The following is a 26,910-nucleotide window of genomic DNA, read 5'->3' on the forward strand; positions in this document are numbered from 1 at the left end:
TAAGCTTTTTTTAGTCCTTTTGTTCCTCATAGTCTGCAACAAATATAACTACAAGCCCTCTTTACCACATGCGGTCACCAAACTGTAAGACATTTTTGTGTCAAATCAAGAAAAATCAACTCTTAATCCCCCTTATGTAAATTACATAAAGTACAGCTGTGTTTGGTAAGCAAACTTGAATGGGAGCATTTCTGCTTTGCAGTCTGTGTAACAACTTTCTTTGTTATTTATAGCACAATTTGCTGTTTCTAATCAAGATACCTGATTTTCTTCCCCCTGTTTGAAACCTGAGATGCTGGCACAGCCTGCAGCAGCCTCATTCAAGAACAGCACCATCTAGAGTTGAGACGACACCGTAGCTGCAGTGAATATGCAGCATGACGGCAGAAACTGAACACTGTGAATTATAGAAGTATTTCTCATATAATTTTTATCAGGATTTGATCTGGAAAAAGTCAGTACAGAGCTAAAGTGCTTCAGAAATTAATACACACAATATGATGTGAGATGAAGTGAATGTGGACTGTTGAGGCTTTTACAACAAAATCAATACACTAATGCAGAAAACGCTCACGCACTTTGCTGAAAAGAACTACATCCTGTGAGTCAGACATATGTAGGGATTTGCCTCTGTTTGAACGTGACAGTGAGGCCTTTTTCTGGACCCATAAGTGCTCTATGCTGCCTCCAAAATCCCTCTTTGGAGAGGGCTGTCCTGGAAAGGAGTGTGGAGGCGAGAGGTCCACAGGTGTAGTGGTGATTCCTCGCAACTTTTATCTCTCTTACTTTTATGGACATTTGTTTATATAACTGTGCCTGTAGCAGCCCACGCCTCCCTTGCACTGTCAAACCAGAAGGCCTTCTAGGTTCACATCAGTAAGTGCAACATTTTGATAAATCATTGTTCATTAGCTTATCTTGCATATTTGTTTGTTAATCCCACATAAATCAAATGCATGCACACTGGTCCACAGTAGAGTTTTTTACTCATTAGCTGCAGGTTAAATTAACTTACATAAGTGCAGTAAACAGCATAAGCACCCTCCCCTTGTTTTTGTTCTTTGCCTAAAGGCTGCCAGCTGTTTTTCCCCAAGACCCACTGTTTGTCCTGTTTTTAAAACCAATACTTCATCATTACAAGTCCATACCTGTTGTTATCTCGAGGCTAAGATTAACCCCCGGATATTTCTTGCTTGCTACTTTTGGAACTATCATGATGAATAAACCAGCTAAAGGGGTTTATTTAAAGGTGGCATTAACCAGGTCTGCAAGTTTTTTTTTTTTCTGTACATGTGCATTTGTTCTGCGCGTTGACCTGGTAAAAGGTCTCAAGGCTCATGTGTTGGTGTGCAAGAGACACAACTTTTCTATGATAATATACCCACTGGTTGATCCTGCACTAGCAAACAGGATGAAACTGTCACCTCAGTAATAAGCCAGATAACATGTACATTTCTGGTAAATCTCAAACAAAAGCAAGTGAACAAGGTTCATTCAAATGACAGGAAAAGGAAAGTAATTACTGCATATGGTGGGTATTAAAGATAATAGGCTTTAATAGACGTAATCTACAGAATGAGAGAGCAGAAGTGTGTGGGATCAATTCATGCTGTGTGGCAACCCCCCCTTACACACACACACACACACACACTCCACCACCACTTCCCTACACACACAGAGATATATGCGTAATATGTATTATTGTGTTGCATGCACAAGACATTGTTTGGTAGTGACACATTTCACTCATACGCATGTGTGAAGCCATAAAAATGCTGTTGTTTTTACTCATGGAGCCGACGTCATAAGCCTCCCTTCTGATTTCACTTCAAACAACAATTTTGCTGCAGGTTCTCTCATTTCTGTCTGAAAAGTTATTAGAATATTTCCCAGGAGAGATTTGGCTCTTCACACAACAGGAAGGACACAATTTAGAGTTTCAAGTCAAAAGAGCTGCAGCTGATAAAGTCTGGAGAAAGTTAAAACATTACAGATTTATGACGTTATTGTGAAACCAAGAGGTTACAAACCAACACAAACTTAAAGAAGACAGGGTTTCATTGCTGCGTATAAATAAATATACAAATAGATTTCACAAATACGCTAAAGCGCTTGATCTAATTAATAATTTGAAACACTTTTTTTATAAAGAGGACAATGTAATGACTAAATTACTTTTAGATGTGGCTCAAGAGAAAGTCTGAAGTTTTGATCACATAAATCCACATTTAAAACACTTGATTTTAATATAACCATTATTTAAGAATGTTTTTCCTACAAGCAGAGACCAGCAAGATGATATGACGTTGAATCCTAATTTTTTTTAGCTTTAGTAAGTAAGAAATTCAAGTAATTTTCCCAAATAAGAAACACACTGAGTAAGGTATATGCTGTATCTTGGTGCAAGTGACATTTGTAGCTCTTCAATGGCAACCTAAAATTGAAGTGTCTTAAAAATAAACCTTTGCAGATAATGTGCCGCTTTAGAGACCATTTAGTCTGGTGGGTCACCTTAACCACCAAGCAGCTGGATCAAGTTAGTCCCTCCTGAAACATTATTGTAAATGAATGGACTTAAATAGAAAGCGGAATAGGAAATTAACTTTTTAGTTGCTCTAAAAGGAAGGAATGACATCCCCCCCCCCAAAAGACCCAAATCTCAATACAGCCTATGACTCCTCACTCCCACAATTCCTGAGTAAACTGAGGAACAATATTGGAAAAGGAGACGACTGATTATCACTGCTAATAGCTCTTCAGCTTCACACTTATTGACTCATGCTATTTGGACAGTCATTTATTTATTCTAATCCTTTTTTTTTTTCCACACGTGGAGCTCTGCTAGAGGAAAGGAGCCAGGATTACACCAACAGTTAGACACCCACGGCAGGTTATCCCTTTCACACTTTGAGAACTACCCAGATCCGCCCACATTCCCCTGAGAGAGAGAGACAAGAGACAGAGAGGGTTGCAAAGATGGATGGAGGAAGGGAGGGACGCTGATTCCTGTGTGCGCGAGTGTTTTTGTCTGTGTGAGTGTGAGTTTCTGAGAGAGGAAGCGCGAGGAGGCAGACAGATAGACATACAGGCAGGCAGGCAGGCAGGCAGGCAGAGTGAGGATGTACCCACCTGTGTTTACTCCTGCATTACCGCATTGTCTAAACCTTGGCTTTTAATTGGTGGATGTACTGTCGGTATGTCGGTATACATCATTCTTTCTACACGAGTTCATTAAACACCCCACGTGATCAGTTAATAAACTGTATTGCCTTTCTACTATCCCCAAATGAAGGGATAATCCCTGTATATACTTAACAAGCACACAAACAAACTTTGAAAGCTTTTATTATTATTATTATTATTATTATTATTATTATTATTATTATTATTATTATTATTATTATTATTATTATTATTATCATCATCATCATCAAACGCACCTCATATTAAGACATGATTTTGAGCATCACGTATCATCATATGAATATGATCATTTATAATTATCTAAAATCAAATCTGCCTGTGCAATGCTTGTAACCTAAAGTCATACGTCGTAATACTATTGAGGTGGAGACAATCCATCCCTCCACTGCGTCCCTGTGCTTGCACACATATTCCGCTGAACCTCTTTCCGGTACCTTTGGCTGTGCGTTGATATCTGCGTAGTTTGGTGTTCATAGTCGTTTGTCTCTGTCTCCCTGCACAGATCCCTCCCCTCTCTTCAGCTCCCTCCCGCCTCCGTGCGCTGACATAGTCACTTTCACACTTCCACACGCACGCGTGCGCACACACGAACACGGCTCCCCCGCACACTCCCCCCGTCTTACTGCTGTCTCATTCACTTGGGTAGTCCATCCACGCACTGACTCCAACTTGAAGCCGGGGGGGCGGGGTTGGATATATACCTCCGAGAGGAGGCCACAAGCTTCACTGAGACTGGACCCACTTGCAGTGCAAGGACCACAAGCAAGAAGACTCCGAAGCCGGGAGTAGAAGTACCAACATTTATCCTGGAGCTTAGAGAGAAAAGACAAGCGAGACCACAGCGTTTGGTTCTACGGACTGTCTGCTGGAGCTCCGATACAAACCAATTTGTCACTCCGCTATACGCCAGTTTCTCTGGACATAGCAGCTAAACAAAGTTGGTAGTAAACTCTTTGGAGTTTGGTTAGAGTCGCTTTATTTTTTCTTTGCTTGTGAGAGTGGACTGCACTGAAACTTGGGATCGACCCGCTCTGGGTCGGGTTTGGACCTGGCGCATCCTTTCAGCGGTTTCAAAGACTGCGAAAGTTTTGGCCAGACCGCAGATCAGAAGACTTTGAGTCGAGTCAGACTTTGAGATCATCTCAGCAGCTGCTGACCCGAGTCCAGATCCAAGACACCTGGACGACCGGTTAGAGAGCCACTGACAAGACTGCAAAGAAGAATTTTCAAGGTAAGACAAGTTTTTATCACTTTACTTTTTATCAATCTGAACGTGTTTCTTGTTTGGCTGAAGTCAAAGTTACGGAGGATGAGTTTGTGCTGTGTTGGTCAGAATAAAGTTGTGTGTCGCTGTCCGTGGTGCTGAAACTCTCTCCTGCTCAGATTTCTGTGCAGCGTGTTCCTTTTCCCTGCTTTTGGTGTGTATTTAAAGTTCTGTTTTGTCCTGTGTTGTTCGTTTTCTTGTACATCGGAATATCCAAAGTCTTAGTTTCACATTCTGCTGTCTGCTACTGGAATAGTACTTATGCCATGCGGCTGGTTGAGGCAGTCTCATGGAACAGCAACAGAAAGTTATACCAAGGCAACAAGTCGCTTGATAGAACTTTCTGGTTTGCTTGCATGTAATCTTTGTTACTTGGGTGTGGTTGTGCAACTAGTTATAATGGTATGTAACGCAAAGCCATTGAGTTGTGTGCAAATGTGTTTTGTTTTATGTCCCTAAAAATGTAGTAATTTGGTAGCATCTTGTTTAAAGAAAGACTTTGATTTGATCAAAGTTTTTCACAAACTTGCACAGCATTAAGCAAAGACTGAGTGAGAAAACCAAGAAACTGAGTATCACTCTACCCATTTTTTAAGACTCTTTCCTGTTTAATTCTACACATGCTGAAGACCTTTCAGATACCATGCATGCATCATCTTTTTTATGTTTTTGCTACGGTAAGGATTTCCACAAGTTTTCGAATGGCTTTGATTCTTGCCCATGTGCAAGTTCTTGCACCAGATCCAGCAAAAAAGAAAAAAGAGTGATCAATTTGTGGATGAATAATGATCTGTGCTACACAAATTACTTCAGCAAAAAGATAATCATTTTGAGGGATAAGAATTTGATCCTAACATTCTGATCATATTTCTTTCACTATTCCTGTACTAAATTCACTCACAAATACATGTGCATTGATAGTAAAAATTCCATCTTGAACATTAAGTTGGGCTGGAAAATCATAGCCTGACTAACTATTATTCACAGTGCAGTGATGGCAACCAGTGTGCCACATAACATAACTTCTGCAGAAATAAGTATGTATTTCAGATTCTTTCTTACAGCTTTAAATTGCTTTTATGAAAATTTTGCTTTTCACAAAAGCAACTTACTTTACCACCTGCATACATTCATCTGCACTCCAGCTCATGAAAGTGGCACATCCTATTTCAAATGCCTGCACAGCTGTTATTGCTTTACAGTGCAGAAGTGTTTCACTTGCTTATGCACCTTTAAGCTCTGAAAAGCTTGTTGTATCTGTGATGAGACAAGTTATTACAAAACTCTCTGCTCCTGCATAGACAGAAAGCATGACACAGATGGTCATTGTGGACCTTTTTGTGTTTTTCATACTGATCGGCAAAAAATAAACCCTGTCTCCATAACAACAAACTTGCTTTTCAGACTGCCTGGTCTGCAAAATATGTTGTTGACGGTAGCAAAGGGATAAGCAGAAGGAACAGACAGACAGGTTATGGCGGGGAAACTGAAAAGAGAGTCCTCTCGCCACAGCTGGACCTCTCTTTTCTCTCCTCTCCTCGTCAGGTGCCCATTCATGGAGCTTCCGGTTGACGAGGGGCGGGGGAGAGACACTCACTGACACAAAGTAGAGGTCTTTGCATGAGTTGTTCACAGAGAGGAGGGTGGATTGGAAGGAGGCAGAGCAGGAGGGAGCGGTGTGGGGAACGTAATTATGAGTTCTCAGCATGAAAAGTGCAGGTGCTTCACACAGAGACTGCCGCTATAGGCATCAATTGTGCCGCAGTGTCTCTACCCTGCCATATCTTTATGAATAACCCCATGGTCTATTCTGAATACATGATTTTACAGCAGATGTTGAAATAACACCTTCTGTCATAAATCCAGATCCCTTTTGCACATTATTTTTTCAGAGATAATGTATTTTATAACCAATATTGACAAACAACAAAAAAAAAGTACAATGCTAACCCTGACTGCATGCAAAAGATGTTGCTGAGCAACAGCATTAACCCTTGTCTTCTGAGCTCCAAGGAGCATATCTTGTGTTAGTTCAGTCAAAGACAGACTCGGAAAGCAGCTGTGCACTTATATTCATTGCCAATGCATGCTATACAAGCGCAGAACCAAGAATCCCAAGATATGCATGTTTGCAAAATGAATTGCATGAAAAAAAAAAAGACAGACTTAAGAAAAAGTTAGTTATTTGAATGCATCTCTGCAACACTGCAAAAATGCATGCATGTGCCTCGACATGTATGCATTTATATTACTGTGCAAAAGATAATCATTCACATCATTTTACTTCATGCCCTGGTATGCAACACAGAACATATTTGCAAAGCAGTTTAGCAAATGCTGCTGCAGGGTATATAATCACCCCTCACCATGGACACCAATGAACTGTTTCTCTTGTTTACTGGTTAATAAGAGGACTGCATTACACAAATAATGAAACTACTAAGCATCTGTTGTTGCCAGTGGCGAAGCTTCTATGGACGTCAGACTGACGCACACAGTTCAGTGTGTGGGAGGAAAAAGCAAAAGCTTGGAGATACCAGCTTGCTGTGAAGGACCGTAATTGCACTGCTGTGGCAATTATGTCCCAGAGAACAGTGCTTTAGATCCGTGAACATACCCTGAAACACTGTGATATAAATCAGAGGCAAATCCTTTTGCATAAATATTAGTTTAACAATAGGTCTAATAAATATGCATCTTATTAATACTGTGCAGAGGGAAAAAGTATTGTTTGAAGAAAACTCCTACACTGCATACTAATATTGTGTTCCATTCCCTTATATGTTGAGGCATGCTAACAAACTTTTTCAATGTCTTTCTGCAGATCCCTCTTTTATACAAACATGACAGACTGTCTGATGTACTAAAACTTCTTCAGAGGGGTTTCGAAGATAAGCAAGAGATCTGAAACAAGTGCAGTAACTTGCAACAAAGAAGTCAAAGAAACAACTTAGTCAAGCAATTCAGCATCAACAACATCCTCTATCTAGGCCGACCCAATGGCACGGTCAGCTCTTACTGGCCCTTGTGTGGCCCTTGTCCTGCTCTTCTTCGGTTTGACCTCCTGCACTCCCTCTGGCCCTGCCTCTGCCACCTGCGCCACCCTGGAACAGAGCCGTTTCTTTGGTGTGTTCTCTTCGACGACCACTCTGCCCTCCACGCCGTGTTCCTGGACCCTCCAGAATCCCGATCCTCGTCGCTACACTGTCTACATGAAAATCACCAAGCCTACTGACTCCTGCGCTCCCCGCCAGATTAGAACCTTCCAGTTCGACTCCTTCATCGAGACCTCTCGCACCTACCTGGGCATGGAGAGCTTTGATGAGGTCGTCAGGCTGTGCGATGCTTCAACCACCGTCACCTACTTAGAGTCTAGCAAGCAGTTCCTGCAGATGCGCAAGGTGGCCCCAAGAAATGGTCTGGCGATCGTGGGAGGAGAGAATGATGTTAGCGAGTTTAAGGCTGAGTTTCTGGTTGTGGGGAAGAGGAATCCAAGCATGCCTGCCTGCCAGATGCTGTGCCAGTGGCTGGAGAAGTGCCTGTCAACCAGCACCCATGATTATCCCTGTGGCATCATGAACACCCCTTGCCAGTGCTGGGAGGTCCCAAAGAGGAAGCCAGGAAGCTGCTACAAGGGTGGCGTCTACGTTGAGAATTGCCTTTCTGTTCCCAAAGACAACGGACGTGATGCTGAAATCATCAGTAAGTTCAGAAAGTCAGTTATTCACAACCAAAGGAAAGTTTTAAAACATTGTAACTTAAAGAACAGCAAAGAGTAAAAGTAGCCAAACAAAACTTTTTTCTGCTGTTACTTGCCTACTAGTTGAGCTCATTGGCTGTGAGGTCTTTTGTAACTAAACCCCACAGCTCCTTCTCCACACCTCCTAATGCTAATTGTTTAAGGAGTGTGTCTTATGACCTGTTAAGACTAATGATCCGTGTCTACAGAGCAAGGAGCACAGAGATAGGGTGTGTACTATGCTACCACAAAGTAATGAGAAGTAAATTGAAGTTGTTAGAGTTATTTGGCAGTGCATCTTAAAGCCTAAGTGGCATTACCCCCTGAACCTCACACATTGCTTAACTCTTCATTTTGTCTGAGGAAGGCTTTTTGGGTTTGATGCTTGGCAAGGAGTTAAGGGTTTTAGCGAGGGGATAGAGAGTGTGTTTGTGTTTTAGACTGGGGAGGCAGGAGAACAGAACACAAAGACCTCACACTCAGTTGGCTGCAGAAATCGAAGCGCACCACTTGTGGTCACCATAGCAACCTGCCAATCGGCCTCACATGCCGCTCTAACACAGCTCGCACCTAAGCGGTTAAGAGCAAATGATCACAATTTCGCATGTAACGTCTTTCTGTTCGAGTGCTCAGTTCTCTTCACAAAGCAACGTCCTTGCTCATTCTCTGCACATAAAGACAGTATTACACACTTCCTGCTCTTGAACATGAAGTTAAAAAATGTTTGTGTAATCACACTTTTATGAACACTTTTGCACAAAGACAGTAATTTTGCTGTAAATTGCTGTAATTTTTGAGCAGCATTGTCCCCTTTCAACCGAGCTCAATATCTCTCTTCTTTTCTTCCGTTGCTGCAGAGGGCTGGGCTGGTTGGGGCCGCTGGTCGGTATGCAGCCAGGAATGTGGTGGCGGAGTCCAGGTGCGCAGCCGAACCTGCCAGCCTGATGATCTTGTGTGTGAAGGAACAGTTGAGGAAGGACGTGCTTGCAACCCTCAGCCCTGCATTGGTAAGATTATCTGTCATTTATAGCAGTTAAATTAAGAGCACTGCTGCAGGTGGTTCAGGGTAATAATGTCTGCCATTTTCAAATCCTCTCAGGCAAGGAACGCAACAGGAGCCAGGGTCTGAGGGCCATTGTTGGTCTGAAGAGAGACAATCCTGCTGACACCAACACAGGAGTTGTTGCAACCCAAACAGGTGAGAAAACAAGATCAAGTTTTACATGCAAAGTTTGTAAAGTACAGGACCACCAAGCAACAGAGTGTTGGAGGCCTGTTGTCATGACCCTCCAATTCATATTGTTTATAACAGATGCTAAAACAGATGAGTGGTCCAACTGGAGTGCATGTTCAGTTACCTGTGGGGAGGGCTGGCAGAGCCGCACTCGTCTTTGTGTCACCTCCTCCTTCACCAGCCAGTGCACCGGATCCCTGCGTGAGAACAGGCCATGCAATAACACAGTCGTCTGCCCTGGTGAGTGTCTGGTTCTTCCTCTCCACTGTGAGTGAAACTTTGCCTTTTGAAGTACACAATAGAGGCAAAGCCATTATACATGATTTTTCCTTCGTGCAGCACTAGTCAGAAAGGAAAAGTAGTAGCAGAGTTGGGGAAGTATGGAGGGAAAAGGCTGCTATTGTGTATTTATCAGAATAAAAGTCCTTTGAAGTTGATAGTTGAACCCCATCTTGTGGAGAGTTTGCAAATGCTCCTCATAGACATGAAGCTTCAGTTAGTTCAAAGCATTAACCTCACATTGTTTAATTAAACCACAATGTCCTTCATCTCAAAACCTTTTTGTGTTACCTGTGTAGTGGACGGTGCTTGGGACGAGTGGACCCCCTGGAGCTTGTGCTCATCCACATGTGGCCGGGGTTTCCGCGCACGCAGTCGCGTATGCAAGCAGCCCCAGAACGGAGGAGAGCCTTGCAGTGGCCCCTCAAAACAAACCAAGTTCTGCAACATTGCTGTTTGCCCAGGTGAGTGAGGAACTCTAAAAGTTTGATGGCTTTTTTTTTAAATTATTATCATCATTAGCATTATCATTATTCCTAATTTAGTTTCAGGAATAAAGAGTTGCATCATAAAGATCTCATTACTTCAGAATCCAAACTATGTTTCTGTAGGCTAGTTTATTCTTTTATAACTATACCTAAAAATCTAGGAAAACTGACTCAGTCTATGATACTTGACCCTTCATCTAACTGACTCACATTCAAGAGATAATTGGAACATTTCATGGCATCACCATCATCGCAAACAGCAACTGCAGTGGCAGGTTGATATTACATCTGACTCATCAGAACAAAACCCTCTGAAGGTATTAGTCAGTGGCTTTATAACAGCTGCTGGTGACTCATGCTATGTTCACGGTCACTCGGTCCATTAGAACATTACTTTTCTCTTATTCTGCCACCTACTTATGTGGTGACAAGATTGAATATGAAGTTGAACCTACACTTTGTTCTTTAATTCCACTTCATCCTTACCTAGTTCAGTGGCCGTCAAAAACACGCATATGCTTTGGTTTAAAGTAATATTTTGTTGCAATTAAATTTTTCTACCAGCAGGTGTCTCAGTGCACAACAGGCAACTTTTAGTGTGCAACCAATTTGAGCGAATCCATTAGTGAGATGTGATTATGTATTTCATTTGAAATGAAAAGGCATAGAAAATTAAATCATCTTCAGCCGCTCATTTGGCATAATAGATTTTTTTTTTTTAATTTGACCAGTCTTATTTTTTTTAAGAATATGAACCTAATCTTTTATAAGATTAATTTGTTTTTCTGTTTCCAAGTGTTTTCATAACTCCAGCCCATTGTATTCCCACATTAAAATCAATAGATCTCCCTTCTCAAAATACCCATAAGGGCTTCAATGTGATTCATTTTAATGACAGTGGATCTTATCGGTTGAAATGTGCACATATTCCTGTTGAAGAGCTCATCTCAGAGCTGCAATTTTTCTGTTTAACTAAAACTCTGTTTAAATGGACCATGTAAAACGTTGTGTTTGCCATATCTGTGGCTCACGGGTCTGTTCTGTGCTGGCACTGACTATAATTTTCTTGTTCATCTGCTTCCCTCTAGTGGATGGATCTTGGAATGAGTGGTCTGCCTGGAGCCCATGCTCCGCCACTTGCTCCAACGGCACCATGCAGAGAATAAGGGAGTGCAACGGTCCATCTTATGGCGGCTCAGAGTGCCATGGAAGCTGGAAAGAGTCAGCTAACTGCTTTCTGAAGGAGTGTCCAGGTAAAAATGAAGAAAAAAGTTCAATTTAAGATTCACAATTAAATATACAGACAAAATATAAATTATTTCAGTAAACCACAGTGCAGCATTCATGGTGAACAATATTCTCTGTAGTTGATGGCCGCTGGCATGCATGGAGCTCTTGGGGCAGCTGCAGCAAGACTTGTGGTGGAGGTATCCAGCAGAGACAGAGAGTCTGTGAAGGGCCTTTCTTTGGAGGACAACCTTGCCCTGGGGAAACTGGAGAACAGAAGCGCTGCAATGAGAAGCGATGCCCTGGTTAGTGTCTCCCACACAATAAACTAGTCTAATTACAACACAAGCCCAGTACAAAAGCCAACAAATTACTCATCCAACATGATTCTTCACCCTTTAGAGCCCCATGAGATCTGCCCTGAAGAGATCACTGGAGATGCTGTGTGGAAGAAAACTCCTGCTGGGGACATGGCTGCCATTGCCTGCCCTGCCGATGCCTCAGGTACAGTGATAATCCAGTGATGTTGGATACACTTAAACAAACACCAAACCACTAAAAAAAAATCCGAACAGTGGCAAAAACAAGTGTCTGCTTTTTTTAATTAACAGGTCTTATTCTTCGTCGCTGCACCCTTGACGCTGTAGGGCTCGCTTCCTGGGAGAACCCAACTCACATCCAGTGTGTCTCTAAAAACTATGAGAACATTCAAATGCTGGTAAGCCCCTGAAAGTACCATTAAAATGTTAAATTTCTCATCTGTTCTGCTCTCACATACAGTCCAAATTTCATATTAACCTCTGATTCTCTGTCTGCAGTCAAGGGACTACATCTCCAAAGCGCAGATGGGGCAAAGTGTAGATCGCGTTGCTGAGGTGATTTCACGCCTGAGATTCTCTTCTGATGAAGGGGCCAAATACAGTGGCGACCTCTTGGCTGTCATGGAGATCCTGAGGAACACTACTGAACTATACAAGGGAACCAGGCTGAGGCTGAGCAGTGCTGATGTGGAGGTAAGCGTGAATCTGGAAAATAAGATGGTAAATACATGGCAATAAGTATGCATATATTTAGAGACAATATCACACACCACACTCTTTTGTTCATCCTCTCTGCCCAAAATACCATCTTCTTACACCTCTGCTTCCATCTGACATTCTGCAGAATTACGTCCAGGCCATCAGCAACTTACTGAAGGAGGAACATCGTGACAAATGGGAGGAGGCACAGAGGGTACGTGATAAGAGGGTGTATGCGAGCAAGATTACAAATGAGCAAGGGGAAGAAAATAAGTCTGTTATGTTAGGATTCTTTATATGGGATGAGTGTGTAAAAGAAAAATACAGAATGAGAATTTTCAGGAAGTATGTGACAAGTTTTAAAATGGTTTGGGTGTTGCACTGGTGCCAATTAACACTCAAAAACAGGCTTTATTTCTCACCCAAATGTTGAAATGGAAAGGAATCAAATTGGATGACTCAAAGACAAACACATGAAATTGGATGTGTAGAATTTAGCCTCTTATATATCCCTAACTAATTTGAGGAAACCCATTATCCTTGCAGCAGCTGGATCAAAACCTTTACTTCTTGACCACCTGTTGGCATATTTTCCAACACTCATGACTCTTTGTCAATGTTCCTGCTAACTCGTCAAGTTTCCCGAAGTTAAGACTCAGAAAAGTTAGAAAAACAACATCCCACAGTACAGAGCATTCACTTATTTGTGCACAGAATGAAAACAGAAGGCTGAGCTACCAAGGCCACTGCATCACTGGATCAGGGAAAATCACTACTCCCACTCTGCAATCTGTGTCTCCATGCCATCCTACATACTGATGCTTGTTGCAAGGAGACACGGCACATTGCATGCAAGCGCACACCTTGCGCCCACATCGCTGCAGTCCTGCGTCAGAGACACGCAAGTCAGGCAGCCCTCCCTTTCACTGAAGAAGAGTGAGGACAAAAAAACCTTGTATGAATCAACAGCCTGCCCATTTATGGCCATAAGGAAGTTCTGAGGTTGCATAGCAGCAAGAAATGTGCTTTTTCTCTTTTTCTTTTTTTTTTCAGTCCACTGCTGAGCGCTATGTATGAATAAATACTGGCTGAAATGGTGCAGGAATAGATTATCTAGACTTGAGCCATGCAATGAATAAATTAGATGGCTTTTTTGCACCATTAAACCAGTTGTGTTAATTACATGTTGTGCAAACAGATATCCCTGTTCATATATCTGACTCTTTTGCCTCTATGCTTCTTTATTTCATTTCCAGATGGGTGCCAGCATCAGGGAGTTCCTCCGCATAGTTGAGGACTTTGTGAACATGATCGGTATGCAAATGAGCGGCTTTCAGGACATTTATGAAGTCACAGAGAATTTAGGTGAGTCCTAATTTCCTCTGCCAGCCCCTCTCTGTTCATGTCAAGTCAAAATGATTTGTCCTTTCTCTGGCTAGAGAGTCCATCAATCTTAATCTGAGCATAAGCAGCGGCTAAATGAATCAGTTATCATCCTGACAGGCTGTCAAGTCCATCAGCTGTACTATCTCTAAGATGTTGTGCAATATATTTTGCATAACAGATATGGTTAATCGCCTTGACACAAACTTATCAATCTATCAGATACTTTAAGAATAATGGAGTGTGAAATGTAAACACCATCCACTGAATAACTGATGACTTGTGTAACTGTTCTGGCTCAGTGAAGGCAAAATTCTAGTAGGATTCAGAAACACAATGCATGAAAGCAGAATGTCTTTGTTTTCATCTGGTCATTCAGACAAATTGTTTCAAATGACAGCTGAATGATTTTTACTAACATAAACGCCCCTCTCCCAACTTTTGTGTCTGTTAGTTCTGAGCATACACAAGCGCCCCACAACTACAAGCTCCAACTTCACCTTCCCTGTGAAGGGCTGGAGAGGCATGCTGGACTGGGTCAGAACCTCTGAGGAGAAGATCTCTGTTTCCCGTGATGCTCTGTCTATCAAGCAATCTGGTAAGATCAATCAAATATATATATATATATATATATATATATATATATATATATATATATATATATATATATATATATATATATATATATATATATATATATATATCTCATCTAAATACAGTCTTGTGAATTTAAATCTAAGCAAGTTCCCTGTTTTTCAGATGGCAACGATGCTTTTGTGACGGGCATTGTCCTCTATAGAAACCTTGCTTCTATTATGTCCTTCCAGAGGTAATACAATTTCTCTGCTTTTATATTTATTAAACTGACCTTCCATAAAATATATCATTTAGCCACAAGATGGCGCCCTTTCTCCTGAGATGCATTACCTCGTTTTTTCACATTCATGGTCTAATTTTCCTTCCATGTTTGCAACATTTTCTTTCTCTGCAGCAACACTACACTGCTCAACTCCAAGGTGGTGACCGTAATCGTCAAACCCACCCCGAATCTTCTGTCATCCCCCGTTGAGATTGAGTTCCCCCACCTGCACAATGTGAGTCCCTAATGATTAAGCAATTTAATGAAGCCCTATGAAAAATATCAGCCCCCCTCTGGGTGTTTGTGCACCACAGTGCACAGAGCCTGGCATTTGGCTGACATTTGCTGTGACACTAAGTTTTACGTCTACTTGCGGCAACTGAAACTCGGCAAAGATCACAGCACAGCCAACTGGTCACTTGATGGAGATGATGACACCATCATGAGCAATAATTAGTCTCTGCAGCTGATAAGAAGCTGTTTTTAGTTTCATGCATGCATTACAAGAAAGGGTGGTGAGAAATGTGGGCAGATGGCTGCCAGCAAGCTGTTGCATCTCACACATTTATAGTAAGGTGTCCCAGCCTACACATTTCCCTTTTCTGCAGAGATTCCTCACACTCCCTTCTCCATCTGCCTCTTCTTTGCAGGGCACTGTGAATGAAACATGCCTGTCATGGGACGAGAGCGAATCGTAAGTGCTGAATGTTGTTGTTTATCTTTTTAAATTTGCACTTAATTATCGTTCACATCCTTTTCATTTCTTACTAAATATTTTTAATGGTCATGTCTAGCGCGACGTGTAGTTTAAGTAACACACAGGCAGCATCAACAACCTCATTAAGAACACTAGCATAGTGACAGTCCAAAAAGTGCAAGAGTGCTCCCTTACATTTCATTTGTGATCATGGCAATTAACATTTTCAAATAGAAAATAAGGTTTTAAAAAGATGCAGTCAGTTTGACTTAGTCCAGGTCAATTAGCCCCATATTTACTACCCTTCCTCCCCAATAAAGGAAACAGAACACAATTTCCACATCTTACCACATAAGAAGCAAAACCACAACTGAGTTGAGAGAAAATGTAATTACTCATGTGCTTTCCAAGGGAGGAAGGTGTGCCTTTACTTAAATTAGATTCATTTTTAGATGGCGGATGTGATTAATGGAAGGATAGGGATAGCAGAAATGGCACAAGGTCTCACAGACAGCCAGAGGTTTTTGTCAGTATTTACTTGCAAGGCTGCATATGTTTAAGACCACTCAAATCACAGGAAGCAGTCCATTATAGAGCTTTTATCACAGTAACACAGCCACTGATGCTGTATACACCACTGCACATGTTACAGTGAGCAGATAAGTTCAAGTCATTCCAATAACTGTCATGATGATTGTGCCCTACGGCATTATGCCCTGCTATCACACCCTGAACCAGGGTGGACCTGCTAGCAATGATGCACTTCCCTGTATTCACAAGTCAGTCAGAGCCTGAGGGGGTTCTGCTTGAAGCATCTGCTGCTTCAATACATAAATGCAGTTTTAGTAAGTTTCTCAAAAGGATGAAATAATCATAATTTACACTGCATGCATGTTCTTAACCCTGTGTGAGGGGCATGCAATGCCTCTGAGCAGGACAGGTCTTATAATACTCTCATATCGTTTGAGAAAACAAAAATGTACCAGAAGTAGATTGTGTGTATGACTTTGTTATAAATGGCACAAAAATATATCCAAACTTCAAATAATGAAATACAAATCACTATTTACAGTGAAAAGGGCGTTTATTCTTTTGCAGTTTGGATAAATGTAAGCTTATCAGGATCATTTTAGTACTCAAAGTAAAGCCAACACCTTATAGTCTATAAGTATTTTTTTTTCTTTCATACATTTCTTTTTGATCATTTTCATTTCATATTCACTAAAAAGAAATCCCTAAAGACAGACTCAAATGAGAGACTTGTCAGATCTCTCCTCTTCTAACCCAAAGCTGCCTTTCCCTCACTTCCCTTGTGCAGCTCCTCTCTGCTTGGATCTTGGTCTGCTCGGAGCTGCAGAGCTGTGCCCGTTCATTCACACAGAACCAAATGCGTGTGTGACAGCCTCTCCACCTTCGCCATTTTAGCGCGCATCAACTTCGACTCGGTAAGTCATCTGTGTATTCACAGAATACCCTTGTTTTTCACCCCCAGTTATGCATGTCAAATGTTTTCTGCAATGTGCGTGTGAATGCGGTACAGTGTGAACGAAATGGACTTGTTTTTCGTGCGGTTTGCTGTAGCGCTTCTTTGTCTCCGTGCAGGTGTCGCCGATCGGAGAATCGTAGCTTGCATGTATTCTTATCCAACATGTTGATTCTTTTCATTTAGATTCTCAAATTAAAGTCTTGCTGATTTTAAATAGCCATTTCGATTTTTACGATCGCTAAACAATCTGATGAGGCTTTATTTTTTTCCCCGCATCATACTTCTCTAATTGTATGATTGTTGCGACACTGAAAAAATCATATGAATTTTTTGCAATTTGCAAAAAAGCAAAACAACAACAAAATAAAAATAAATAAATAAAGCCCGTGAACACCAGATTGTTAATTCGATTTCACAAAGATGAGTTTTTGTTCCAATTTTTTATTCCTAATAATGCATCTTTTTAAATGCAGAGTTAGTGAAAAGGACCTTGCATGTCTCGTGTATTGATTACCTGAATCTGCCATTAGGCATCACTCCATTTTATGCGCAAAAACAATGTGTAATTTACCCCTATAGACTGTGCAGTCTCCGCAGCTGCTGCTCGTCCTGTTGCCTTGGTAACGGCTTCTGCAGCGCAAACTCGGCCTGTGTAATTTTTGAAAACTGAGACCCTAAAGGGAAAAAAACACAAATCGCCCCCCTCCCCTCTCAACAATTCCCCACAGGACAGGGGGGGAAAGAGGAAATGATCTGTTGATCACAGATTAAATGTGATCAACAGATGGCTAATAGTCTGAGGAAGTGATTTGCTTACATGATGGGCTACCTTTTGTCCATCTCTATTCATTGTGGTGGCAGGAGCAAAACAAACAGAAATAAGAAAAAAATTAATTAAAAGTGCATTTTTTTCTGCTGTTAAACTCAATCAGACTTTTCACTTTCCCCTCAAACCTGTTGTTTACATATCACAGTTGATTTGTCTTGCTTTTGCCAGTGCCCAGATCTGTCCCCTCTCCGCCTGCAACAGTGAAAAGGCAGCGGAGTCAATCATACAGGCTGCCAATATTTCTGAATTCTCGATCACATGCACCCGTGCTCCTCCTCCTTCTTATCCTTCCCCTTCAGCCACAGCAGCAACACTCAAAATGTCAGAGAGGTAGACCAATGAGAGACAGACGTCTGGTCATGCACTGATGGTTGATGCCGCCCCCCCCCCCCCCCCCCCCTCCCCTCCCTCCTTCCTGCCTCTACATCCATCCTTTGATGTGAGCTGTGAACATTTTCAGTAATGTCTTCCAGGGAACGGCAGAAGGAATGCCAGTGAGAATGAAGAGGTAGAAATAGAGGGGGGGGGGGGGGGGGGAATATCTACATGCTGCAGTGTGTCAGCTCTGATTTGATGTGAAGCATAACGGTCCACACGCTGATAACAACAGATGCCCTTGACTACAGGTGAAAATAAGAATTTCTCCAGACAGTTTTTTTTTTTTAAATTCTTTTACTCACAATAGATTTGTTTAAAATTCATAGACGTTATTCTTTCAAGGACAGGCAGAAGACATTGAAGACATATTTAGGTCAAACTGGCTGTCTGATTCTTGCCTACTGGTCGACGCAACAAGGTTCGACCCAGTTACAAAGACTGAGAGGAGAGGGAACAGGACATACTGTATCAACTGTGTTATACCCCAGATACAGTAAAAGCCAAGGCAACAGGACAACTTACCACTATCTGCCATCTGTTTGAGGACACTTCTGATGTTGATTTTGAAACAAATTTGCCACACTAAATCCTTTTACCGCCTGCCATGATGTAGTCATCTTGGCTTTGATCAGAAAAGCATATATAGAGCACATATTATGATGGAGAGGAAGCATACTTAAGGATAAGTACTGCGTGGTTTAAATTTGGTGACGTCTTCATACTCCCACCATACAAAATCGTATTGTCATTAATTAACAGAGGGCCAAAGAAACATCTACTTCCTTTTCCTCTACCAATGCTAATTTGTTAGCTACAGATTTATTATATCAAGAGGGTTTTCTTTGCCTACCCCTCCCAAAAGATATTATTGTTACTATTATAATCATAGCACCTTTCAATCAGGGGCAGTGGCAGTGACAACTTGATCATGGGTGTTAAATTAACTTGCAGCCTCATTAAAGCTGCGAGAGGAGGTGTGAAACAGACAAGGATCATAGAAGCAGTGAAAACCAGCCGTTATCTGTCGGTGTGTTAGCCAAGCAGCAAAGCTTTTGTGAACTCTCAATGAGCTGAGATTTGTGTGTGCGGCGTTGACCTACTAGCCCTCTGGGTGAATGAGCAGCAAGGAAGACAGGCAATAAAACAACCCCTCCTCTGTTTAATCCACCAGAAGTCTGGTGCCAGGGCTGTTTGAAACATGGGACGGTCACCGCCGCTGGCAGCAGCGGGCGCTAAGCTGCTGTCAAAGATCAGAAGGGCAGGTGGCAGCAGATTAATGCACAGGTGATAATGGTCCACCTGTTTCTCCCCTCCAGGGATCTCCAAGGAGCTTTTGGTTGGCAAAAATGCACCACAATATTGAGAAAATATCAAAGGGGGAGAAAATAAAACGAGGAGCGGAACATGGCTGACTGTGATTAGGAGCTCACCGTAGCAGGCGGCTAAAACAAATGGCTGAATACAGCAGCGTATCCTTCTCACCTCATTTGCTGACTCAAAAGCTCAATGGAGAAATGCAGCGACCGTTTGTTAGGTGGCCGTTCCATCTTTTTGACATGTTCACCTTGGGATCACCTTGCCTCAGCCGTGCCCTGATTGTGCCATTCAGCTGTTTGCCTACAGGGAGCCGTCTGCTCTTCCAGATAGAGCGCACCCAGCGGCCTATCCTTTGTTGTGTGTGCGTGTGTGTGTGTATTTCTGGTTTGCCCTCTGCATGACTGTCTTTATGTGTTTGTAATCATCTCTAAAAGGCATGTTTGGTCTTGTCTTTCCTCTGCAGATCATGGACAAGGCACTGCTCCCATCCGTGACTCTCATCGTAGGCTGTGGGGTCTCTTCTCTCACCCTGCTGCTCCTCATTATCATCTATGTCTCCGTGTGGAAGTAAGTAACCCTATGAGCAAAGTTCTGCTACGTCAGCCTATAGTAACATTTGATTTTGTCTTTGGTCTCCAAACGTTACTGTCCTTGCTAACCCCTAATGTCCTCTCTCTTTTCAAATCTTCAGGTACATTCGCTCAGAGCGCTCTGTAATCCTCATCAACTTCTGCCTCTCCATTATTTGCTCCAATGCCCTCATTCTTGTCGGACAAACTCAGGCTCGCAACAAGGTAAACCACTTTTCTATTCAACCTAAAGCTCTTTTTAAAATTTCCCTCTGACTCTTGGATACTTCGTAGTGCTGCTTACAGGGACTTCTCATCTGAGCACTCTGTCTCCTCCATCTTTGATCCTGCAGGTGGTGTGCACTCTTGTGGCTGCCTTCCTCCACTTCTTTTTCCTCTCTTCTTTCTGCTGGGTGCTGACAGAAGCTTGGCAGTCCTACATGGCTGTCACTGGTCGTCTGCGTAACCGCATCATCCGCAAGCGCTTCTTGTGCTTAGGCTGGGGTAAGAGAACGTGTAGAAATGTGCCTTTTTCAGTTTTGCTGCATAAGTTTTCTTTGCATCTTCCATCTCCTGTAGGGTATAATTTCAATGCACATATGTTGTCTTGCAGGCCTTCCTGCTCTGGTTGTTGCTGTCTCTGTTGGTTTCACAAAAGCTAAGGGATACGGCACTGTCAACTAGTAAGTCCTGTTTCAGTTCTCCGTTTTTGCATTTTCTTTTTCTCTGCATTGACTTTAAAAATCCATTGGCTTTAGGATTAATATGACCCTTTCTCCCCTCTCTCTCCTAGCTGCTGGCTTTCTCTTGAGGGCGGACTCCTTTACTCCTTTGTTGGCCCAGCTGCAGCTGTTGTCTTGGTTCGTATTCTTACTTTGATGTTCAGCCCATCAGGGTAGACAGTCTCTTTTTAAATGCGTCCCGCATCTTTACATTCTCTCATCCAATGTTTTCTTTTTCAAACAGGTGAATATGGTCATTGGTATTCTGGTATTCAACAAGCTTGTATCCAAGGACGGCATTACTGATGTGAAACTGAAGGAGAGAGCTGGGTAGGTCTTATTGATCTTCACCGTACACTAGGGTAGGGTGCTTATCACCCTCATCAGTGTCATTACAGGATTATTGATATTGCCCTTTGATATCGAGCCTCACAACCAAAAGAGAAGGAGTTGAGACTAATCTACTGGTTTTTTTCACCCTACAGGGCATCTCTGTGGAGCTCCTGTGTGGTTCTGCCTCTCTTGGCCCTCACCTGGATGTCCGCAGTCCTGGCCATCACAGACCGCCGCTCAGCCCTCTTCCAGATCCTGTTTGCTGTTTTCGATTCTCTGGAAGGTTTCATCATCGTCATGGTGCACTGCATCCTGCGCAGAGAGGTGAGAAAGCCACTTAGAAAATATGAAATGAAAGGAATTAGGAGAAAAAAAAATACAATGCTGATTTGGTTGTTTTCTTGGAGGTTACTTGGAAAATAGCATAGCTGACAGTGTTTTGAATACTCTGTTCATCCATTAGGTTCAAGAAGCTGTAAAGTGTAGAGTAGTTGACCGCAAGGACGATGGAAATGGAGACTCTGGCAGTTCCCTTCACAACGGCCACCCTCAGCTTATGGTACAATTCTTGGCTTATTGCCTTTTTAATGTCTTGAGTGCTTCTTACATTTATCCCTAAATGAATATATGCATGCATTAAGCACTGATAGAATGTTTTTGTTCTTTTATCAGCAGTCTGATAATGAAAAGGATGGAGATTCAAGCAGACAAGGTAAATTGCTTTTACAGGAACTTCTCCCTCTTGCCCTCAACCATTTTTATCATTTGCATTTCAAATTTCGCATTTTAAACATCTGTTCTTGCATGAAAAGTAGATGTATTTATTGAGGCGAATCTTTCAACCTTTTTAACCGTCTCCTATGATTTTCCTTCAAAGGAATGAAGAGCTCCTCTGAAGAGAAGATGCCTCCTCCTCAGCTGCCTCTTCCCATGGGCTCCAACTTCCACACTCTCCCATCGAAGGGCAGTCACATGCAGGCAGTTCCCGAGTACTCCAGCCACACCCTAACGCTGAAGAGAGAGAAAAGCCGGCTGGCAGGAGGAGTCGATCCATCATGCGGGAAACCTGTGTACGTCTGTGAAGGGGAGCTTTTCAAGCAGCTGGATGCTGACCTTGCTCAGGTTCAAGCTGAGGGCAGCGTTTCTGACGGCAGCGGCTATGTTCTCATGCCCAATACTACCTCCACCCTGAGGTCAAAGCCTAAAGATGACCCGACAAAGTACAACATTGCTTTGGACCAGCTGCCACAGGCCAGACTCATGCATCTTGGCGGGCCCTTCGCTGAACCCCAGGCAGCATTTGGAATGAAGTCCATCCCTCCCGATCAAGTCAGCATGTCATATTCAGAGAGAGATTCACCCATCCAGAATATCCACAACATGTCCAGTGAGTCTCACATCACCCATAGCAGCTTGGAGAACACCTTTGAGTCTATGAACTCCATGATGTCCAAGAGTGAGACCATCTCTACCCTCTCCATGAGCTCCTTGGAGGTAAGAAGACATGAAATGATTTTTCAATGCATTCGTTTACAATGTTATTCACGTGCATCGAAAACTAAACCGTTTTTGTCTCTTCTTTTCTGTGCAGCGACAGAAGTCCCGTTATGCAGAGTTGGACTTTGAGGTGAATATTGTTCACTTCCCATCTCTGAAATGATAAACCACACTTTGATGTTTACAACATGTGTCTCAGCAAGCACTAATTTGGAGAATTATTTTCTGTCTTTTCCAGAAAATAATGCACACCAAGAAGCGCCACCAGAACATGTTTCAGGACCTGAACAGGAAGTTACATCATGCTGAGAAGGACAGAGAGTCTCCTGCTTCTGACAGCAAGGTAAATCATTGTAACATTATGCTCATCATCCATGTCCATTGAAATTCATTGACTGAGATACAGAACAAAGTTTAAAACAAAAGAAAGAAAAAAAGAATATCAGAGAGAATGATAGTTAAAAAAAAGCTTCTCTGATGTGAAATGTACAACATAGTGTAGTGAACTATGTTTGTCAGCACCTTGAGGTCATTTGAATAAGGATGTATTTTCTTCCTTCCTTCTTACAGTCTGTGAGATGGAGTGTGTCATCAGGAGGAAGTGACAAAACGAACCACAGCGTGAGTGTTTATATACAACCTCACAATCTCAAAAGTTATAGCCCATAGCCAAGACACACCTTTAAATTAGATTACCATTATGCATGCCTCAAGGAGGAGTAATTTTCCCAAAAATGGCAGAAAAATTCTCATTATTCAGAACCCACCTTTGATGAAGCTCATTTCATTCTGATTAAATCAGGAATTGCTCAGGGCTGCTGAGTGACTCAATACTAAACTCTCTTCTCTTTGTTGTTCAACAGGACAAACAGCAGGCTCCTATGGAGAGGCCGTGGGAGGGAGTCCGGGGAATACCACAGTCACCCCCTGCATGGGTGCGTAAAGACCTGGAGCCCCTAGCTGCCTCACCTCTGGAGTTGCACTCTGTGGAGTGGGAGAAGACAAGCACCACCATCCCTCTGGTGGGACAGGACATTATCGACCTGCAAACAGAGGTCTGAGGGGGAGGATGGGGGCAAGCGAAGCCACCTGATTTCACCTCAATCACCTTTTTGGTTTGGGAAAGCAATCCTTTATGGATAGAGTAGAGGAAGCCAAAAAAGGGAAAAAGTGAGAACGTAGGTCCCAGAATCAATGTCTTCAAACCCTCATCCAGAGCAGAGAGGAAGAGGGGAGACGGAGTGATGGAGTGGAGGTTATAGTGATGAGATGTTTAATGTAGCTTCTCTGTGTGGACTCTTATCAGAGTGCTCTAAAGATCAGAAGGGTTAGTGGAGCAATCAGTGGAGTCCATGGACCAGGACTGTCTGTGGCTCCATTAACGCCTCACTGGGAGTTTCCTGAACCCTGCAGCCTGGGTTTCAGAAGATGTGGTCGACATGTCTGTGCTTCTTTTTTCCTTCAACTCAACTTTGGAGAAAAATTTACTAACATTGAAATGGCGTGCCCTCCCTGCTTCTCTGAGGGGGGTACAGCCAGAAATCTTGGCAGAGCTTGCAGCCAAGTTACCTTCCAACAAGACAAGGCAAGAGAGCATAAGGGACCAGTTTCATGCTCCAATACTGTGCACTTTGGTAGATGGGCACACACATTTTGGTTTTGTGCAGTGAGCTTTTATTTTATTTAAACAGTTTGTGTTATTTCTGCTTTACACCTGGAACCGCCACTCCAGAGCTTAAAAAAAATGAAATTCTGCTCTCATACTGGAGCTTAATCATCCCAAAAGTGTTTTTCACTGTTCTTATGACCATGGTGTTATGATTAATTCAGTGATTATTGCCAGTGTTATGATCAGCATTGTTCTTGTCATCTTTAATTGCAAAGACTATATTTTTATTTCCCCTCATGATTGTCAAGCTTAAGATGTTTTTATTTTTTTACTGTGACCTGCAACATTATGCTCCACAACAAAAGGATTCAATGCATCCAGAATGTGTTGTGAGCCCATTATGAACTGCATTGGGACAAACATGCTGAGTGGTGATGGAGGTTATGGTTTTTAATCAACCTTCTCTGGTTTTTCAAGTATTAATTCCAATGGCCAGCACCAGAATGAACACAGACTCTCATAAAGGAAGAGCAGTGCAATCTGGAAAACGCTTGATGGAAATGTGAGGAGACGGTTTTTCGCTATCTTCTTTCACCTGGCACAAGATGCAGGCTCTTCCATGCCACACGGGGATTCTAGGGGGTCGGTGCAGCCTTTCATCATCGCCATTTTGTTTCTCAGCCTTGCAGGACTCTTGGACTAAGCAGAGGCTCCTGGCGCTGATTTGACTTCCATTTTTCAGTGCTAGGTCCTCAAGACTTCAACACATTTGTGTTTTCAGCCATCAGTGTGAAATAGTGCAATATGATGGGCGCTTGATGCTCAAGCAAGACTGATATTATGATTTAGGCAGAGATTTTTCTTACTGATATTTCAAAACTTTTGTACCATCTTCCTCATATTTACAGAGCACATAGATGCTTTATGAGAATATTGTATAACAAATCTGTATTAGTAATTCAAGGAATTTATTCATTAGAGATTTGTTAGCAGAAGACTCCATATTTGGAGCTCCCTGTGACAGGTAGATAATTGTACTTCTATAAAGCAAACATTATATAGAATGAATGATAGCCTATGATTAACTGTACTTCAGGATATTTGTTATTACTCTCAGCTCTGTAGCGATGGGTAATAGAACCTCATGTCTTCTGTAACAATGTGTTACTGTAACTTAACAGGATCTACAACCAGCCAGTTCCCCTGTCCCTTCAGATTCGCCTGTCCTGTTCACAGCCCGAATCATAACTTGAGTTAATTGTATTGAATACCCATTTGTATTTTCTTGTCACAATGTTGTTTCTTATGTTTACCTCCTGTAAATGTACAGTTTTCACAGCACAAAATGAATGTGACTTATTTCTAATAAAAAAAGAAATATCTATATTACAAAATCCACTGTCCAGAGTCTATTAATTTAGTAGACGTATTAATCCAAAGATACACACAAAGTGCTGGGGAAATTGGGGTTTGCTATGTTGTCCAGGGATATTTTGTTGGGATTGAACCAGCTATCTTACCATAATATGAAAGCATGTGATATTTTATTATTAGCTGATTGCTCTGTCTTTTAATGTGGTTCAAAGCAGCTAAACAAACAACCTCTCCTTCAACATTTCGACAGCAAAAATATAAATAATTTCCACCTAAAAATAAATGTTCACAAGTCAAATATCTAAGAGAAGCTATAGTAGGTACAAACGAGGAAGATTTCAAACTCCTGCCATATTTAAGCCTCTGGCAAACCTTTCCCTCTAAATATAGACATGATTAGCAGGTACATAAAATGCCAGTCTTTCAAGATGAAAAGGGGCAATTCTTCTCTGTTCTATTTCCATGCTTCTCAAAGAGGCAAATCATCACAAAAAAAATAGATTATTTGTGAAGATTAATCAGAAAACAAATCTGACAGTGGCCAGGATCGTATTTAAATATAGAGCATGGTTACAAGCTCAAATTAGGTTCTGTGTATTTTGTCTTCAGTATTTTCTCCATGCTCAGCTCTTATTTTTTGTTTTAATTAAACCATTGCACCATAATTTTGCTTCAGGGAATGAGCAAATGTAGATTTACATCATGCAATTGTATAGCACTGCTCATTTTTCGAGGTCACATGTAGAGCAGAGCAGCCTCTGAGCAAATGGTGCTTTACCATAGGTGTCATTGTCACCGCATTTTTATGTTCTGTGATACGTATAAGTTTCTTGTGGTTTCTTAATCATTTTTGGCTTTGTGGAACATTTGGTGCTAATTTATTTTCTCACTACAAGTCATCAGTGTGAATATCTGTGCAGTCTGCTAAGGGTGATGATTCAGCAGACTAATAATGGAGACAGTGCTGCAGCTTCTGTGCAGTGTGGCTCCCTGTTTCTATTTCTTTCGTGTGATGAACTTATGATTGTCGTAATCAGCAAGCAGGAGGACAGACTGTTAGAAAATTAGCATGAAGGTGCAAAAAAACAAATTCAAAATAGGGAAAGTCTTTGATCACACCTAGCAGAGGACTCATATTGCTGCCTCTGATTTGTCTTGATCCCCTCAATCACCATCATAAAAGAATTACATACAGCATTAACTTAGCCTATAGTCCAAGTTATTATTATGATTATTATTTCTGAAAACTATGTCTTACAAAATCAATGGTACAACCTGTTGATGCAAATATTCTTTTAGAAGGAGAAAGCACTGATGTTGTGACTTTTTTAGAATTTTAATCTGATGCGCAATGTTTTCTTAACCGCTTAGTCGAATTAAGGGTCGTAGGGAAGCTGGAGCCC

General features: G+C 41.9%; 1 protein-coding gene across 1 annotated transcript; it reads left to right on the forward strand.

Annotated features, from left to right (window-relative positions):
• Nucleotides 1-7,467: 7,467 nt before the first annotated feature.
• Nucleotides 7,468-23,585, forward strand: LOC306770320 (adhesion G protein-coupled receptor B1-like; the record flags this gene model as incomplete). The annotated part of the gene is made up of 31 exons (XM_079259178.1): nucleotides 7,468-8,170; nucleotides 9,065-9,214; nucleotides 9,307-9,405; nucleotides 9,520-9,681; nucleotides 10,020-10,184; nucleotides 11,297-11,461; nucleotides 11,576-11,740; nucleotides 11,838-11,939; nucleotides 12,047-12,153; nucleotides 12,254-12,448; nucleotides 12,600-12,668; nucleotides 13,711-13,819; nucleotides 14,292-14,435; nucleotides 14,597-14,666; nucleotides 14,829-14,931; nucleotides 15,347-15,390; nucleotides 16,712-16,838; nucleotides 19,867-19,970; nucleotides 20,095-20,197; nucleotides 20,326-20,476; nucleotides 20,586-20,655; nucleotides 20,766-20,832; nucleotides 20,939-21,024; nucleotides 21,180-21,351; nucleotides 21,491-21,586; nucleotides 21,700-21,739; nucleotides 21,905-22,521; nucleotides 22,619-22,654; nucleotides 22,763-22,867; nucleotides 23,095-23,145; nucleotides 23,388-23,585. 31 exons carry the CDS (start codon nucleotides 7,468-7,470, stop codon nucleotides 23,583-23,585), a joined length of 4,575 nt encoding a protein of 1,524 aa, XP_079115304.1.
• Between the last annotated feature and the right edge of the window lie 3,325 nt (nucleotides 23,586-26,910).

This window comes from Telmatherina bonti, assembly GCF_933228915.1.
Source record: "Telmatherina bonti genome assembly, chromosome: 19".
In the NCBI taxonomy this organism is placed as follows: Eukaryota; Metazoa; Chordata; class Actinopteri; order Atheriniformes; family Telmatherinidae; genus Telmatherina; species Telmatherina bonti.